At 44.6% G+C, this 17706-nt stretch overlaps 1 protein-coding gene across 3 annotated transcripts in view; it reads right to left on the reverse strand.

The window, feature by feature from the left end:
• Positions 1-17706, reverse strand: part of ADIPOR2 (adiponectin receptor 2) — a 44301-nt gene that overhangs the window by 24334 nt on the left and 2261 nt on the right. The window contains exon 1 of one of the 3 annotated variants that reach the window (XM_084525348.1): positions 8814-8874. The exons of 1 other annotated variant lie outside the window; for it this stretch is intronic. In XM_084525348.1, coding sequence (XP_084381474.1) covers positions 8814-8859 — 46 coding nt within the window. In that variant the 5' untranslated portion in view covers positions 8860-8874. Of the gene's footprint in view, positions 1-1747; positions 1794-8813; positions 8875-17706 lie in introns of those variants that run through there. One more of the 3 variants, XM_084525349.1, reaches the window with a different exon arrangement.

Genomic DNA, 17706 nt, shown 5'->3' on the forward strand with positions numbered 1-17706 from the left:
ACCAGAATTAAGCCGCGGTTTTAACAGCGTTACACAGGAAGCCCGATAAAGAATTTGAGCATGTGGATTTTAAGAACAAATATTTAGCCAGCTACAGAACAACTGAAATCTTTCGTGATGCTTCAAGCAGCCAATTCACAATTCTATTTTTATGCGAGAAGCACGGGGACACTGCCACACTGCAGCTTGCCAAAACTGATCTAGGGGAAGAAGGAAGAGCATGCAATAAGAGCTACATTTTAAAAATGAAATTTACTGGGTAACTACATTTAAAAGGTAACTTAATAGATTAATTTCAGTACAGTGCGCTGTACCACAAAGCAAAAAAGTCTACAAAAGCAAACGGCCATCTGCAAGCAAACAGGCGCAGCAAACACCCCTGCCCGAGCTCCACAGCACCTCAAACGGGTAGGCCACAGCAGGTTGCAAACTGCTCAGTTTGCATTAGCCATTTAACCAGCAAGTTATACTAGTTTTTCCTTCTGCCAGCTTCAAGCAACAAAGCCAGCAGCGTGCTGCACTACCTGCTACGTTGCCTAAGAGCACAGCCTTACTTCGCCTACACCTCTATGGCATTGCGGGAGCAACGCTCAAAGGCAGAGACACAGCATCAACACAGCAGGCTTAGCCACGCTTGGCCAACAGATTTATGAAAGGTTCTTCTAATATGAGAAGGTGCACGAATGCCAAGAGACTGCTTAACTCAGGCCTTGAGGACTTACTGAACCAGCACTCGCTGCCAAGCGATCACTAGGGTTAAAAATAAAAGACGCGTTTCACCTCCTGCCAGGGAGATTTGCACTCAGCAGGAGGGATGAACTCTAGCTTCACGTGAGTAGAAGTCATCGTGTCTTGGCATCACAGTGGACTCGCTCAGTTCAATTAAGCTGCTTCCATGCTGCCCTTGATGCAGGATCGTTTCAGTGCTGGATATCCTTACTGAGTATGCAGGGCAAGCTACCCAAATAGTCCAAAACCATCACTAGTTCTTAGTCCATTCAGAACTTGTACTACAAAAGCCAAAAACATGCACCTGAGTGCAACGTGGAATTGCAAACGGAAGAGTGCTAACAGCCAAAATGCCTGGTTCACAAGTGAAGGAAAGCAAGCTCCATTCTGCCCCTCAGACTGGGCAGTTCAAAGAAAGAAAATCAAAAAGAAAAAACAACCTCCAAAACACTCGAGGTGTTGGAAGAGATTGTTTTGAGATTTTAAATCTCAAATATAAGGCCTTTAACTTTTTCGCAGTGTGCAACAACTTAAAAATATTCATTAAAATTAGCTCCTATTTAAAAAGGAAGTTGCCAGGTACAATTAAAACTACTTAACGACTGCATATATAGTAAGCATAATATCAGCATCTAGATCAACTACCGAGTTCCTGCTGTGCTTCAGATCAGCTGAGAAAACCATCTACAGAGGTTGGTGTGTATATATATTACTTCTTTTAAAATATACAGAACTTCTAAAGGCTAAGTCAGCTTTCAGAAAGGACTTACGACTTTAATACTACCCCAAGCTCTAAAACAAAATGCAGCACTCCACCAGTCCATTGCCCCAAAATCCTGCTGCTGCCACCAAGCTCTAATAGCCCAAGTGGTTAGCACTCCCAGCTGCTCACTCCTCCCCAGCTCTAAAAAGGTCAACCCTACAGCAACAACAGCCAGCAGCAGTTTCAGGCTGGAGACAGAGATTTGTCATCTCTCTGGAAAGAAATTCAGAAGGCAAATCTATTGCAGCAGCTCACCGCAGTTGTGCAATGGCAGAGTCGTCAACATCCAGAGTCACAGAGCATATTCGGGACACTGCTTTACTCCTCAAGATGACAGAGGAAAAGTAGTTACACAAGCCTGAGTGCCACAGGATGATGATGTTTCTTCATAAATCCTTCCTGGATATTCTCAAGAGAAAAGCCTGTGCCAGCTTACTAACCTTCCCCAAGGTAAGTCATACAGCCCTTGTAAGCTCCCAAACTGCCTGCCACAAGGACTGGCTTTTTACCCAAGCTAAATACCACCACATGGCAGCAAGCAAACAAAGCACTCTAAGGGCAGTTTTGTAGTTAAACGTTATCACAAGGAGTTACAGATCTCTTAAGCAGTCCCCAGGTGGTCACATTACCTCCCGCTGGCTAGGCGAAGCAACCTCTCCAACATCCAGCTCCTCCCAGCGTGTTCCTCCCATAAACAGCACGGAAATCCCTCACAAGCCATTTCATTCTGTCTACAGCTGGAGTATTTGAAAGAAGGAAAACGTCATCTCTCTCCATTCCTCTCTCATGGATCAATAGGCTGATAGAAGCCTTCCTGTTTGGGAAGGCGGTGGCATCCACTCTACGTCCTTTCCTTGCTCATCCTCTTCGAGCCAACCCCTAGACCAGCATGAGCAACGTTTAATGAGCAACACAGGACTAATCTTCATAATATTAGTTCATCATCCCCAACAGAGCTTCATTATTGCAAGAACGAAAGGTCACCATGAAATCTCAGGCTACACCATGTCTCACAACACCAATTAATTTTTAAAGAAGGGCTTAAGTGCATGAGAGGTCTCCTACAAGCTGCTATTTCAACCTACAAACTTGGCCTCGCCTGCATCCCTGTACCGCCACGGCTACAAGAACAGTGCTCCTCGGTGAGCTACATGCACAGCAGCAACGTGGCACAGCTGATTGAGCAGTAAAACACCTATGGGCTGACTAACTTTACAAATCCTGAATCGTTCAGTCCAGGCCCTGGTAACAGAATAGGTCCAAGCCCATTTCCAGAGCTGTTAGCATCGACACAAAGTACTTCCAGTACAACCTACGGGCAGACTGTGCTAAGAATGGGGAAACAGAGGGGATTTTGCATATAATCTAGCTGATTCTGGCTATTTTAACTGCGATGTTGTACACTAAATAGATCAGTCTACATGCAATGTGTCATGAAAGCTGTAATCTGCTAGAGAGGTTCTGACATGAGCAGCCCCTCCCAAATGATACAGCAACACCAACAGCACTCGGTAGCATCACACAATGGCTTAAATGACTCTCAGGTGACACTGGCATCATCCTGTCACCCAAGTCATACAGCAGGTTCCCTCACTTCCCAGCACCAGCATTTAACTGGGTTTATCAACAGCAAACTGCTGGCATGTTGGTTGTTTGGGGCTGTAGGATTTTTTGGTTGGTTCTGCATGGGTTTGTCTTCTGGTGGAGGTGAAAGCACACAATCTAGCAAAGGGGGAGAGGAAGTCAGAAGAGATCTGTGCCACATGAATTAGTGTTGTTGAGCTTCCCCCGTATGTGTGGCCTAGCAAACCCACACCAGGTCACTTACTGGGTATAGGGTGTCCACTGCTTGGCTGCTTTCTCCATCATGGATAGAGCAAAGCAGAAGAGATACAAATTCCATACATTTTAAGCAGATTTGTGAATTGTCCCTTGGAAGACCACAACTAAAAAGTTTACGAGCAGTAATATTGAAAGATCCAAGAGTATAACTTGAAATAAAGTTGTTTTTTTTTTGGTTTTTTTTTTTTGGTTTTTTAAATTCCCATCCCTTCCTTTAAAAAAACAAAAAGCCTTTTGACGATGAGCCATGTCTTTTTCAATTAAGGAGTACAGATCTGCAGCCTTCCAAATATTCTCCTGAAATACAAGGTCTAAAATAAACCAAATAAAGGCGCATATGAATGAAGGGAATGAAGAAAAATCACAGGAAACCTTGTTTTCTTAACGTACCCTGACAGAAATGTAAGAATCAGGCTGTAAAAGTTCTTTGGGGGTCATCTTCAAAAGCGAGGAACAATGAGGAGGCAATTCAGCTCCTCTTCTCTTGGATGCAACTCCCCTAGATAAAGGGGCATCTACAAGACAAAGATTAGACTCCCGCCGGGGGTCAGTGGCCAAAAAGCCATCTTTGTGACTTGTAAACTGTCAGTGGACACTGCAGCCTAAGCTATTTCACAGCAGGCTGCAGAGGCAAACAATCGAGCACGTTCTGATGCGTTTGGATCCAAAGAAAGGGAACAAGCCAAGAGCCTGCCTGCATTAACTAAACGCATCCATTTCAGGGGATCCTATTACAACATTACAAGGTTTGCCCAATTTGTACTGCCAATTGGGCCCCGGTTTTGTAACTGGGTTAAAGTGTTATGTCAGAGGTTGGCCCACCCCCAGCGCACAGGGCCCAGCTCTTACAGACGGGATGGCTGCTGTAAATTAGTTGGACTCCTCAACAAACCAAAGCCAAGAAAGTTGTCACCAAAGCTCCATAAAATGAGGAACAGAAGTTCAAGTTCTTTTCACATCACATTCCACAAAGAGCCACAGCCCAGGCCTGGAAAAATTGCTTTTGGTTCATTTTCTGTTAAGCAGTTTAGCTTCTCCAAGGGAAAAAACATTCAGTCTCTGTGCCCTTTTATGATTTTATTCTGAAGACATCTTACAAGCACACACCAACTTACTTCACAGTTGCCCACGGTAAAGAGATGCACTTGGTTTTCGTTAGTAACACTTGGGATCGCAGGCTGTCTACAGGTGGAAGACTGAAATCAGACAACTTTTCATCTTCAAAGAACTAGACTTTGAACTCCTGCATCAAGGACACCCAATTCACAGAAAAGCTGTTGGGTGACTACGAAAAAAAAAGTGTCTTTGGAGCACAAAAATCCACAGCAATACTCGTTGTAAGCTAAGTGACATTCATTTCTCTCCTCTATAGAGAAGATGTTGTACGAGAATGTAAACGGCAGCAGATGAGCAGCAGCAACCCCGAGAGCAAACACTGCCAGGTACAACTCTCCTCCCAGCATGTGTGGGTTTCCATCTCCACAAACTGAACGAGATCCTTTACTACTCCAACAAACACTCTAACGCCTGGAGCAACTGTACAAAACCCAACACTACCACCCTGCTGCTTAGCTCATGGTTTTTTGTGGTTTCATTTCTGTCATTGGAATATTTACAAACTCGTGGAAGGACCTTTGGGACAGAACAGCAATGCCTGGGTCACTCTGCTCCAAGGATTTCCCTCTGGGGGTAGGGTATTACTGTTTCAGAGGGCCCACTTGGGTGCTTGTCCTGGGGATCTTTCAGACTTCTTTATTGTGTTGTAGTTCTTCTGTAGTGCTTTAAAGGCAGCTAATGCTGTGCAGGATTGCAAAATAGGAGAAGGGATGGAGGGCTCCACCCTCACTGGTACATCCATGTTTATGGGCAAAGAGGAAGCTGTGTGTGTGTAAGGAAAGCCAAGGACTTGTTACTAGGTTGGTGGAAATAATCTTAACAGCCTGACTCAAGGTTCATTGGGCTAGATAGATTTCGTAAAGAAGGAAGAACAGTGAAGTTAGAAGACTTAGCTACAGAAAGAAGTTGTCAGATGTGGCCATGTGGCTATGGTTTCTTTTCCTTCTCTGTTACGCTCACCCTTGCCCTGCTCCCCCGAGCCCCAATGCCCGCAGCTCTGGGCTGCTGCAGAGGGTACCACCAGGTCAGCAGCTTCTGGAGTGCCCCGCTGGGAGGGCTGTGATGGTGCCTGTTTCTGCTTCCTGCCTCTGAGATACACTGCGGGTTGTTTTCTGCGTGTTTGCTTGCGTGGTTTTACACATTTCTCTTCACTGGTCTGTGGCTCTCGGTTGCACCTACATTTACTGCATATGGTGCCCTCTGCATATATTAGTTCCTGGTTTTGTAGCCCCTAAAGCCAGTTTTGTGCCGCTTCAGGTCTGCCTTTTCTAACTGACCTTTAGAAAGATGTTTATAGCCAGGGGTCTTCGGTGGCAAGCCCGTGCCTTCTCTCTTATCCTGTGCCTCTATTCCTCTACACTGCGTCCTGTCTGTCCTGCTCACGGCCTCTGCTGTCCTGCTTGTCCTGTTTTTATGGCCATGTAAATAACTCTGCAGAGAGTAACTGCTTGTTACTGCAATCTGTTAAAAACTGTGTTTTGTTTTCACACACACATGAGCAAAAGGAGCATTTACTAGCCTTAGTTAGTGAACTTGCTGTCCCAGCTACACCAAGTAAAGCGAAGCTGTGAGGCAGGCCAGGTCGGGTTTGGGCCAAGCTGCATGGCCACGTGGCCCCCTTCTGATGTCCTCAGGCCACTGTCTATTGCTCACGCATCCTGCCAGGGCACTGTGTGCCCTCCTGTGCCACAGGGCTCCTGGCTGGGGCCTGGTGAGGGCTCATGGAGGCAGCCTCTTTTCTGTCATCTCTTGCCTTGTGAAGACCCACGTGGGTCTGAGGGCAGACCCAAGGCAAGGGGAATATACATGTTTCAGACTTAAATGCAGGACGCATTTAAGACCAGGCACCAAGGATGTTAAACCTCAGTGTTTTACAGGCAGCTGTCAGTCTGTAGCAGATGAGGAAAATGCTGCCTGTTGACCAAACAATTTAGTTGTCATATATGTGTACACCACAGTCTTTACTACAACCTGTCGACCAGCTGCAGGCCACACATGGCACAGCAAACCCAACACTCGACCAAGACTACCCACTTCCAGATATTGGTCAGGACCTCAGAGGCTGGCTCGCAAAATGTTGACCACCACTCTTCCCAGTTTTTGGGAGCAGCTGCTCTCCAGTTTTGCTGACCATCTCGATAGGCTTTGTCACAGTGTTATGAGCTTGCTCATCCGTGTTTTGTTTTGAAGCTGGCTGGTTTGGTCTGCAAAACATTCACATTCCTGGATTTAAAAAAAAATAAATATGAAAAATCTTATTTGTTTGCTGATGCTCAACAATGGCATTTCTTCAGCTGCAAACAGCACACACTCATCACCCTTTAGAAATATGATGTAGTTTTGCAACAAGTAAGACAATGCTAAAAATCTGCTGCTTCTCCACAGCAAAAAAGTTAGTACACTGTAGGAATAACCAACCTCCTTACCCACAAAATTGTATCAGTCTAAGATCAAAAAAGCAGCACACCATTTTTTGCAGACACTTTCTGAACATCCAGGAACCCAAGGAAAAAAAATAGATCCACTGAAGCTAGACTGCACCTAATTTGCATCAATTAGAAGCAGACTTAGTCAAACGGGCAAAGTTCTAGCCAAGACCAGGTGAAGTTACTCATTAATTATGTACCTTAATGTACTTAATGCAACAGACAGAGAAGGCAGCCTGTTTTCTGAGAGTTAAGAAATAAGCTTAAGTGAACCTTCAGTACACCCTATTATCCAGTAGCACCTTTTCAGATGAACACAATTACCAGGAAAGAAATGCAGGCCGTCATCTCAAATTTCGCAACAAGACCAGGGACACTGATATCCCAACACACCACTGATGTAATTCAAAAGCAGAAAGGTTCAGTTAATCATTTATTACTTTTTACTGTCCTATAACTAAGGAGACTGAGCAAAAGACCACATTTTACTTATGATACTCCATGAGATTACTGCTAAAACACTAAGAACCAAAATCGTTATTAGAATATGTGCAAGGCCTTAAAGTAGAGATGGAGCTTGAACTCAAAACACATCATCAGGACCTAAACTAAGGCACTCTCACAAACACTCATCTTGCTGTGGTTTGTTTTACCATCTTGGCATAAGAATTTTAGCTGGTATGACTGTAGGGTGGGACAAAGACCCAAGTCTTAACTCACAAAAAGTGCTGCTGGTGAGCTGTGGTGATAGGGAGCACTTCATATCTGTATACTGAAAAATACACGCTCCACACATCGGAGTAGGTAATTGTAAAGCTATCCTTTCACTGAGCTCCACTACTTGTTTAGTAAGATGAGGACCAGCAGAAACATTGCAGGGATGACAGTCAGCACCATTAAAGCGAAATAAAGAAAATTTTGTGCTGGCAAATCTACACGCAGCAGACACCTCCCTGTCCTCACTGAACCTGTATCTTCTGTTCTGAGGTTAAGAAAGAAAATCACCAGGAAGTAGCTAGTACTTACAGTAATAAAAATGTATTACTTTAAAATAAAAATGAAACAATTTTCACATGGAACAGAGTTTCAAGTTAAGACACCCAGGCTGTCCTTGCTGCGGACAGAACATGGCATGACTGTAATTGCAGCTCACAAAATTACCTCTGCTTCCTCTCAGAGGTAGGAAACAGAAACAGGCATCGTCACAGCCCTCCCAGCGGGGCACTCCAGAAGCTGACGACTTGGTGGTACCCTCTCCAGCAGCCCAGAGCTGCGGGCGTTACGGCTTGGGGCAGTAGTGCAAGGGTGAGCATAACAGAGAAAGGAAAAAAAACATAGCCACATTGCCACAGCTGACAACTTTTTCCTTTAGCTAAGTATTCTAGCTTCACCATTCTTCCTTCTTTACGAAATCTGTCTACACCAATGAACCTTGAGTCAGGCTGTTAAGATTATTTCCATCAACCTACTAACAAGTCCTTGGCTTTCCTCACACACGCAGCTTCCTCCTTGCCCATAAACATGGATGTACCAGTGAGGGTGGAGCCCTCCATCCCTTCTCCTATTTTGCAATCCTGCACAGCATTAGCTGCCTTTAAAGCACTACAGAAGAACTACAACACAATAACAAAGTCTGAAAGAGCCCCAGGACAAGCACCCAAGTGGGCCCTCTGCAACGGTAATACCCTACCCCCAGAGGGAAATCCTTGGAGCAGAGTGACCCAGGCATTGCTGTTCTGTCCCAAAGGTCCTTCCACGAGTTTGTAAATATTCCAATGACAGAAATGAAACCACAAAAAACCATGAGCTAAGCAGCAAGGCGGTAGTGTTGGGTTTTGTGCAGTTGCTCCAGGCATTAGAGTGTTTGCTGGAGTTGTAAAGGATCTCGTTCAGTTTGTGGAGATGGAAACCCACACGTGCTGGGAGGAGAGTTGTACCTGGCAGGGTGGAGGAGCGTTTGCTCTCGGGATTGCTGCTGCTCATCTGGTGCTGTATTCCAATGACAACATCTAAACACAAAAAAAACATGAGCTAAGCAGTCACTGACTATCTGCACTTTCTAATTTCAGAAAGAAGTCCTAGACAACACAGCAGACACCCAATTCCTTTAAGAAGCCCTATGAAAAGGAAGGAAGCGTGGCCAAGTTGATAAGCAATCAAACTCTTCAGAATAGGAAGGGTAGGAATTTGGGTTGATTTTCTGGACAAGGGCCCAGAAAGGAGGAACACATGCAGAGAGCAAGAACTGGGTCAACAAACTACTGAATAGTTATTTGTCCTAGTTTTCCAATCGCCACTGGAGGTACTCTTACTCTAGCCCAACTGCATCTGTTCGGGCTATTAATACAGGTGGAACTGTTCGGATAAACTGTTTTGGCAAAAGGTGCAAGTACTGGATACTGACAAAACCTAAAAGAGGGATCCCATTCCAGTATAAGCTTGGTATTTTTCCAAAAGAGAGACAAGCCATTTATTATAGTTTTGGTGCAAAGGCAAGCTACAGCATCCACAGCTGCGACTGAAAGGCAATACAGCCAGCATCAATACCCAGAGGACGCAGGCCAAGCTTCTCACCAGAGGCTGAGTGCTACACAGAGCATCCAGACGCTACTCAGTGTGCCAGGGACATACGTGGAAACCCAGCCAAGAATTCTATACAGGGGGGTCAGGTGTGAAAAAGAGGATAAATGCTGCCTCATCCACTTCTACGGCCTCGAGGGATACTGGTAGGAAAGGTATGAAGGGTTCTTACCGTATTGACAGTAGCTGTAAGGATGCTTTCTGGGGAAAAAGTAGGCACTGAGAGACATGCAAATCCTGAGAGTCAGCAAACCACGCTGCGAATTTAGTCATATCAGAACAGAAGTACAGTCCTGGATGACAACCGACCCGCCCTGATAAACAGCCAAGCTCTGACCCACGTAGACAAGCAGCTGTAGCTAGGGAAACAGGAGTAAGAAGTGACACAAGCCTTGCACGTAAGAAACACAAAATCTGAGATCTATTTTTATCATGTCCTAGCTAACCGGCAATAGTTCAAGTGTTTTTGCATCACATTTTACACATTTGGTAAACACTTTGGGAGAGGACTTGCTTCGCAATAGCACAGAAAGTTTTATTTAAAACCAGTGCTGACCACTCAAAAGCACGGTAAGATTGCAACACAGCACAAGCTTTCTCAATCTTCATGTCTACAACACCAGAACACCAGAAAATACTCAGTGTTTTGGATGTAGACAAGCAAAGGTCCCAGAGTCAGCAGACAGCAACCTCAAACACAGAAAGCCGTTCTCAGCACAGCAAATGGGGAAACCCCGTGAATCCTTGCTCCAGAATGAGGATTCATCGGGAGACTGGTCAAATCCATCAAGGGGTGTTAGGCACATGAAGTCAGCACTAGCTCCAGAAGCCCCTCGATGTCAGTGCATGTTTTCTGTACACTGTTTTTATATCCATGTTTGGAAGCTATTTGCTTTCTCTGGGAATGGGCATGCTTACTCAAACCTTAGAGCTCTCCCTGTGAAACAACAGGAAGGAGCCTAATTTAAAACAAACCAAACAACAATAACAAAACCACCACCACACACAACAACAAAACAGGAAGAAATAAATGATTACAAAACAGGAAATTAAAAACCCCATGGACAAAAGGATGAGGGTCAAACAGGAAACTTCTCAGGGGCAGCAGGCAGAGCATCCTACCAATACCAATAGCTCCCCAAAGGCACCATCCTATGGCGCTCTGGCCAAGGGAAAAGAAAAACCCGACAGCTGCCAGAATCTCATTTGCCAAGTTCACCCCTAAGCAACCAGCTTGGCTGGGGCCAGGAGGCGATCCTACAACTTGGCTGGGCTTCAGACACCAAAGGCATAAATGAAAAGGTTAGGGACAAAGCGCAGTCAAAGCCTCAGTACGAGGCAGGCTTGCCAGGACTCCTTCCTGCAGCAGGGAGGTGCACCAAGGGAACCCGACCACAAACACACCCGCACCCTTCCACCCACTCATCTCCAGGAAAGGTGAGAACCTGCTGCGCACAAACCAGCCCAACGTTTCTTGTCTCCCCGCTGCAAGCAGGAGGTCTTGTCACTTTGTGCATGGGTGCAAGAAAATCAAGCAAGCAGAGCACGAGCTTGCAGAGATGTTTCTGCAGCATCGATTAGAGGCTCACAGTTGAGAAGCTTCAGCAGCAGCTCCACAGGTGAGGTAGGATCCTGAGGCTAAGGCAGAGGGATTTCTGGTTTGACCCAGCCTGGCTTACATTATAGTTACTCCAGAATTCCAGGTTTCATTGGAATGACTCACCTTTTACCAAAGACTTGAATCAAAACACCCAACATGCCCCTATTTTCATTCTTTTATGCAGATCAGACAGCCAATTGTGATTTTTACATTCTTCAATGAAGAGTGTGCACACTGTCACTCAGTAATTTGATTTCACCCGTTTCTATTGCTGCTCCAAGTGGGAGCAAAGGTTTAAGGTAAAAGAAAACAAAAATACAAGAACTCAGCACCCCACCAAGTACCTGACACATCGCTGCAGTTTTCCTCCTGAAATGGAAAAGAGTGGCTAATTCAAGCCCTCTCCCTGACTGGTTTATACTCTCACACACATACCTAGCATCCACCTCAGCTACCAACCCCACACCAGAAGCCAAGCTTGTCCTACTAAAAGTCACCTCATTTCAGAGCATGCACACATTTCTTGCAAGCCCCAGTGCTGAGAAATACAACTTCAAGCAATGAAACAAAAAGATCTGAAACCTTTGTTGTAGAGTACCACACAGCACTTATTTCAATGGCTAAAACACAATTTCCTAAAAGCACAAGCACAGCACCCAGTACTCCTAATCTCAAATCTGCTGCTGCTGTCAGACAAACAGCTGTGCTACCTATGAGGGAGCAAGATCAGTTTCTCTCACTTCAGATTTGTTTGTCACTGGTTCTTGGCCTCTGTATTCAAATTTTGGGAGGTTATAGACCAAAAGTCCTACAAGAAGGATGCAAAAGCAACATGGACGCTGTCTCCAAATTAGCTTAAACCTAAATAAGTTTACATAGAAAGGAAAAAATTCTTAGGTTGTGTGCTGCAGAGCAGCTATCAAATGTGTACACTGGGTAATGAAATGCATGCGTTCTGTTTACATTAAAATCCTTTCTTTTTTGTAGGCTTGCCAACCACGATAACAACTTCGACTTAAATAACATCGTCTATAGTCACAGCTAGATAAGTGTGCACATGTATCAGCACAAAACCAAGGGAAGCAGGGAATTTTTCACTATCTCAGATAGAGCATTCCCCATAAAATGTTCGGTGGAACTATCATTTTATCCAAACTCTTGGCTAAACTAGTACTTGTTAAAACTGATTTATTACTGTCAATTAGATTAAAGCACACATCAGTCTGTTTCAGGTCACAAAATGAGACAATGGAGTTTCACCAAACCATAGACAACACTGCTTTTAGCCCGCATGGGAGTTTGAAATCATAGCTTGGGAGAGATCTGTGACAAATATTGCAGCATGAAAACAGAGAGGAATGCACAAGGCTTTTCCTGCAATTCCCTTCCATTCTTCTCTGCTTTGTTTGATGGCATTTTAAAGCCTAAAAACATCACTAAATGAAGTCTGAGTTTATCTAAGCATCTCGCGTCGCTGGAGTTGTAAAGCACAAAGCACTCCCAAGCCAGCTTCAAACTGACATTCATTGCACTCCAGCGGAGGAGGGAATGTTTACGAGTTAATCCAACCCACTTCAGCCATACTTCACATCGTACACCCAACTGAAAAGCTGACTCAAACGTTGCACTTCTTACAGTATGGTCAGGAAGTGCTGGTCCTACGCCTGCACAAAGTTTAATCCCCAGCAGCCTGTTCAAAGCCTTCACATTGCATGGCTTCCCTCACTGTTTCACACAATCAACTCTCTATACCACTTACGAGATGATCCAAGGTCTTCAGCACAATCCAAGGAGAAGTTCAGAGGCAGAGAGCATTGGGCAGTCGCTGAGGAGAGGCAGCTGTAGTGAACACATCCTGCATGTCAGCTTGGCCTCAGCCACGTGCTGACACAGCTCCCCTGTGACCTGTCACATCCCCTGAAGAAGCAGCAGTAATGCACATCTTCTGCACCTTTCCTTTTTATGGCTGCCTAGAAATTCATTTTAAGTGCCAGCAATTTGCAATTACGCCATCACTGGTGTGACTAAATGTCATTCTACAACGGGAATTATGCAGCTATGCTTCGGTCAACCCCAAATACCACCACTGTCACCTGTGACTTTGAATGCTATAACAACCTGCTTAAGTGTTCATTTATAACAAAGACATCGCTTAAATTACTACCTCATTCACGAGTCCCTTTGGCTTGAAATGAGAAAGCGTTCAAAACATCCTGTTAGCTCAGGCCAGCACCTACAAGAAGGCAGCACCAACTTTGAAGGGAGTTTCAATCTCTCCACAGAATAAAACCTACCAAAAAGATAGCTTTTTCGGTGCCACCTGAAATCTCACTACTGCACACCCAGCCCGGACTGCTAACGGTAGAGGAATGCGGAATTGTACCTTTTCAAGGATGACCTTAGCCTGCACGAAACATTCATGTGAGTCTTGCAGGCACACAAGCCCTCAGGCACTTCCATAATAATGAACTATTGAAACTGAGCCAAGACATTAGTTTTCAGAGGAAAACAGTCATGAGTTCTGTGATCATGCTTTGTTTTTCACAATGACTTTACTGTGATGTGTAACAAGGGGCTGCTTTGAACCGCTTAACCAGTGCAGAAAAAGTCAGCTGGAGAGGGCTTACACAAAAGAATGAGAAACCAGCGTCCTTCTGAGAGCATCTTGTACCACCCGTCCCACAGCACTTCAAGGCTCGGCTCTCAAAATCCAAGCAGACCTGGTTACTGACAGCCGCGCAGGGCAGTACCATTACATCAGCCCTGGCCTTACCTGAGTTTTTTTTAGGTTTGTTTTCCTGTATCACCTCAGACAGTCCTGTGTCCCCTCCTTTCCCCCCCGCTGACCCGCACGCTGGAGTCCTTCCAATTCAGTTGACATAACTGGCATTTCCAACAGCATCACGCGCTGCCTGGGTATTCTGGACAGAAACATTTCTGCAAGTGCTGTGAAACTTGGCCGGCCTCTCTTGCTCTCCATCAAGGATCGGCTCAACCTGAAATTCTGAGTTTGCCTTTATGGCAGGGCACAGGGAACACCCTGCCTTTAAACTTACAGGGCCAAGTCCAAATTAGAAGAGAAGTGTTTGTTGTTGGATTTTCCCTCTCAGTTATTTTAGCACTACATCTTTGCTTACAGAATCACCCATTACACCCTCCTGGTTACAAAAATCTAACATTTAATTATCGATCTGCCCTCTTTATGGTCCCAGTTGATACAAGAATGCCAAGGCAGCTATGAAAAAAAATACTAATAAATATCTTACAAATCAAATCTAAGCAACCTAGCAATTTCCTTTGCTGCATTAGTGAAGTCCACAAAAAGGAACAGATTTTTATAACCCATTCATTATTGAACTATTCCTATAACACTGCAGAATTAATATGGTTGCCATTTATTAAAAAGGTCACAGAGCAGGAAGTCAGAGAGCTGTTAATCTTCATGTCCATGCTTAAGTGCATGAGGACACGAGCCTTTTTCAGCATTCTCCTCTTCGCTCAGACCACATAAAGGTCAGAAAGCCACTACGTAAAGCTTTTGTTGACTTTGTTATGTTTTTCCTCAACTCTCAGCACATCCACCTCGGAAAACAATCCATTTTGTTCCCCACTGGAGGTACAGCAGGCAGAAAGCCAACAGCTGGCACTTTATCACACAGCTACTTTAAGGATAATTATGAATAGGCCCTTCTTTTTATTTCTACAGTCACATTCCATTAAAAATTGCCTGAAAGATTAATACCAAGAACAGCACAATATTGCTGTTATCGACCTTGCAACGCTATAACGCTGTTCTCCGGAATACATAAGGAGACAAACAACCACTTCAACGAAAGCAAATAAAAGCACTGCTTGCAAAACACGCTGCTCTGTCACATCCCCAAATGCCAGGAAGCACCGGGCTCCACCATCACCACCTTACCCCACAGCTCTAGCCCTCGTCTACATACTCGTCTACCTGGGAGGCAGGTAGCAGTGCATCTGGTGAGGGAGGAGTTTTATCACTCATTAAATCTAAGAAACCAGAGGTGCAATCGCCCTCAGAAGACTGCTTTTACTGCCAGTGTTTCATTATTCCATTCTCATCACAAGTTCTCCATTTTTCAAAAACTCAGGAACAGCATATAGACACGTTGGCTTGAGGTCCCTGTTACAGCATCACCCACTGAGTAGTTTGTACAGGAAATCAAAGTTTGCACAACTACATCAAGTTTCATGCAGCACAAAGGTGTGTGGCACATTCCCTCCAAAAGGACACCTGTTTATTCAAATATCCATAAACATCCCATTTACTAAATCACACACAGAGACATTTCAAGGAAATTGTACTCATCAAGCACCGAGCATATCCACAAGTAAGGAGCTAGAGCAGCAACCTCACCAAAATGCTATCACTGAAACAGAGAGAAATCCGCAAAGGATTCCCAGCAGCAAAAGGAGCCTTAACTAAAAACTGCAGGAGACCTGCTCAATGCATTCCGTGATCTAACTGAATAAAAGCTGCCATCCTCTAGACCTAACCAGGGCAGCACAACTGACCTTGCCTTCAAACAAGGAGCAGCAATCTCTGCAATCCCCTAATCAAATGGAACTGGACAGGCTGGGGAAAATAACACTTAATTTGGTTAAGAAGAGAGAGAGGGGAACTGAGTGAAAACCTATGAAAAACAGCTTTCACGTACTTGTAAGTCGATCTAACCGTGCCTTTGACTATATGCAAATGATCATGACTGCATTCAACAAAACAACAGTTCACGTTGCAGAGACAACAACCGTAGGCAATGCTGCAACATTACAACACCTGTATCGAGCGTGCGTTCAGCTTTCAGCACCACATGAAGCAACGTGAGCGCTAACCGCTCTGAGATAAAACCCTGCCAGGAAGGAGAGAGTAAGGAAGGGAAAAAAAGGAAGCAGCCTTCCCCACAGCAGCACCCCAAAGAGGCTCACAGGGTGCTTGGATCTGGCCCCCAAACACTGCAACACCCATTTTAGGTATTCAGACTGGACTTCCAGCCCACTCTGGGAGTAAATTGTCTGCTGTCTTGCTTACTGCTATCTAAAGGTATCTGAGAGCTGGTGATTACAGCACTGCCTATTCCAACACTTTCTTTCTGTTAATAGAGCCTATTTTCTGTTCTCACAAGAGCTTAATTAGTCCTGTTCAGAGCAACAGCAGCTGGCACACCCCAGCAGACTCCACTGCATTTTCCCAGCTAATGAAATCCAGCTGAACCGTGCTGCAAGTTCCCTACACTGACAATTATGTATCCTGTGAACCCTATTCCTACCTACACCTTTGAAGACACCTTTCTGCAAGCAAGGCTGCAGCGATGAAGTCCTGAAGCAGCGTGGCAGGAGTACATTTCACATAAGGCCAAAGAGAGCTGAGGCCAGGAAGAGAGATCCCCTCCTCCACTAACGGGGCAGCAGAGGTCTGTGGCACTGGAACACAAGAGCAATCGTGACTACATGCAACAAATCAAATATTAGCTTAATTTATACCTGTCACCCCTACAACATATTTCATCTGCTCAAGGGATCGTTAATATGCACACACACTGAAAAGGCTTCAAAATACTTCCTACCCTGACCACATCAGGGCTCAAACAGATGCCACTTAACAAAAAAACAGCGAGGGACAGGCAGTTCCATACGGGGGTGAAAATTCAAAAAGAAGTCATAACTGGAATCATTAAACCAGATGACAAGCTGGTATTAAACATATATTCCCTCTTCCAAATTGCAAACACAGTAATTTTGCCCACACCTCCTTGCTTCCAGTTATTTGCTACTTCTCCAACAAAGCAGTGGTGTAAGCTGCGGCACCTCCTTCCCCAGGAAACACTGCCTGCTTACCGCCACCCCAACAGCCACCCCGCAAAGAGGACAGCAGCTGCTTGCATTCAAAGACTGACACTGAGCCCTGAAAGGAAGCACTGATGTTTGCCTTTAAACTGGATCGAGACAAGCATTTTGACATCAAAACAATCAGACAAACTTCCCAGAAAGTGTGTGTACTCACTGGGCGGGATGAAGTCCAGCTCAGATTCACGATTACCTAATGATGAAAGTCTGAGGCTTATACACCAAACTACTGCCACACACAGAAGGTTATTTTTTTTTCAAAGTACTGCAACAGGAACTATGTGGAAATAACTTCTGCTTTTTATTATTTTACATCTTGACCTGCAGCATCCTACTTCTAATAAAAAAGTGTTCTGGTAGTCGGAACATACTCAAACAAGCAGAAGTTAAAAATGTTTTCAGAAGCCTGTTTTCTGCAGAAGCAAAACTAGCACTAAGTTTGTCACCATATTCTTGCTTTTTTACAAACCAATTTCTTTATTGGACTTTTCCTTGACAAACGTATCACTTTAAAAAGCAAAGGCAGCCAGTCACTATGCTAGGTACAACCAGAGAAACACAACGCCTTGCAGAAAGGATGGGCACTCATTTAAAACAAGATTTATCAGAGAATGATACAATTCCAAGTAATCGCCTTCTCTGTAAACTCTGTCCTACATACTTCTTTGCAATCACTACCATTATCTTGTGTAAGAGCGTCTTTTAAAATCTACCAACACTGTCTGCCAGAAAATTCACTGAATGACTCAGACACAGACACTTTCAGACCATAAATACTCGGA

This window comes from Aythya ferina (assembly GCF_964211825.1).
Source record: "Aythya ferina genome assembly, chromosome: 1".
Classification (NCBI taxonomy): Eukaryota; Metazoa; Chordata; class Aves; order Anseriformes; family Anatidae; genus Aythya; species Aythya ferina.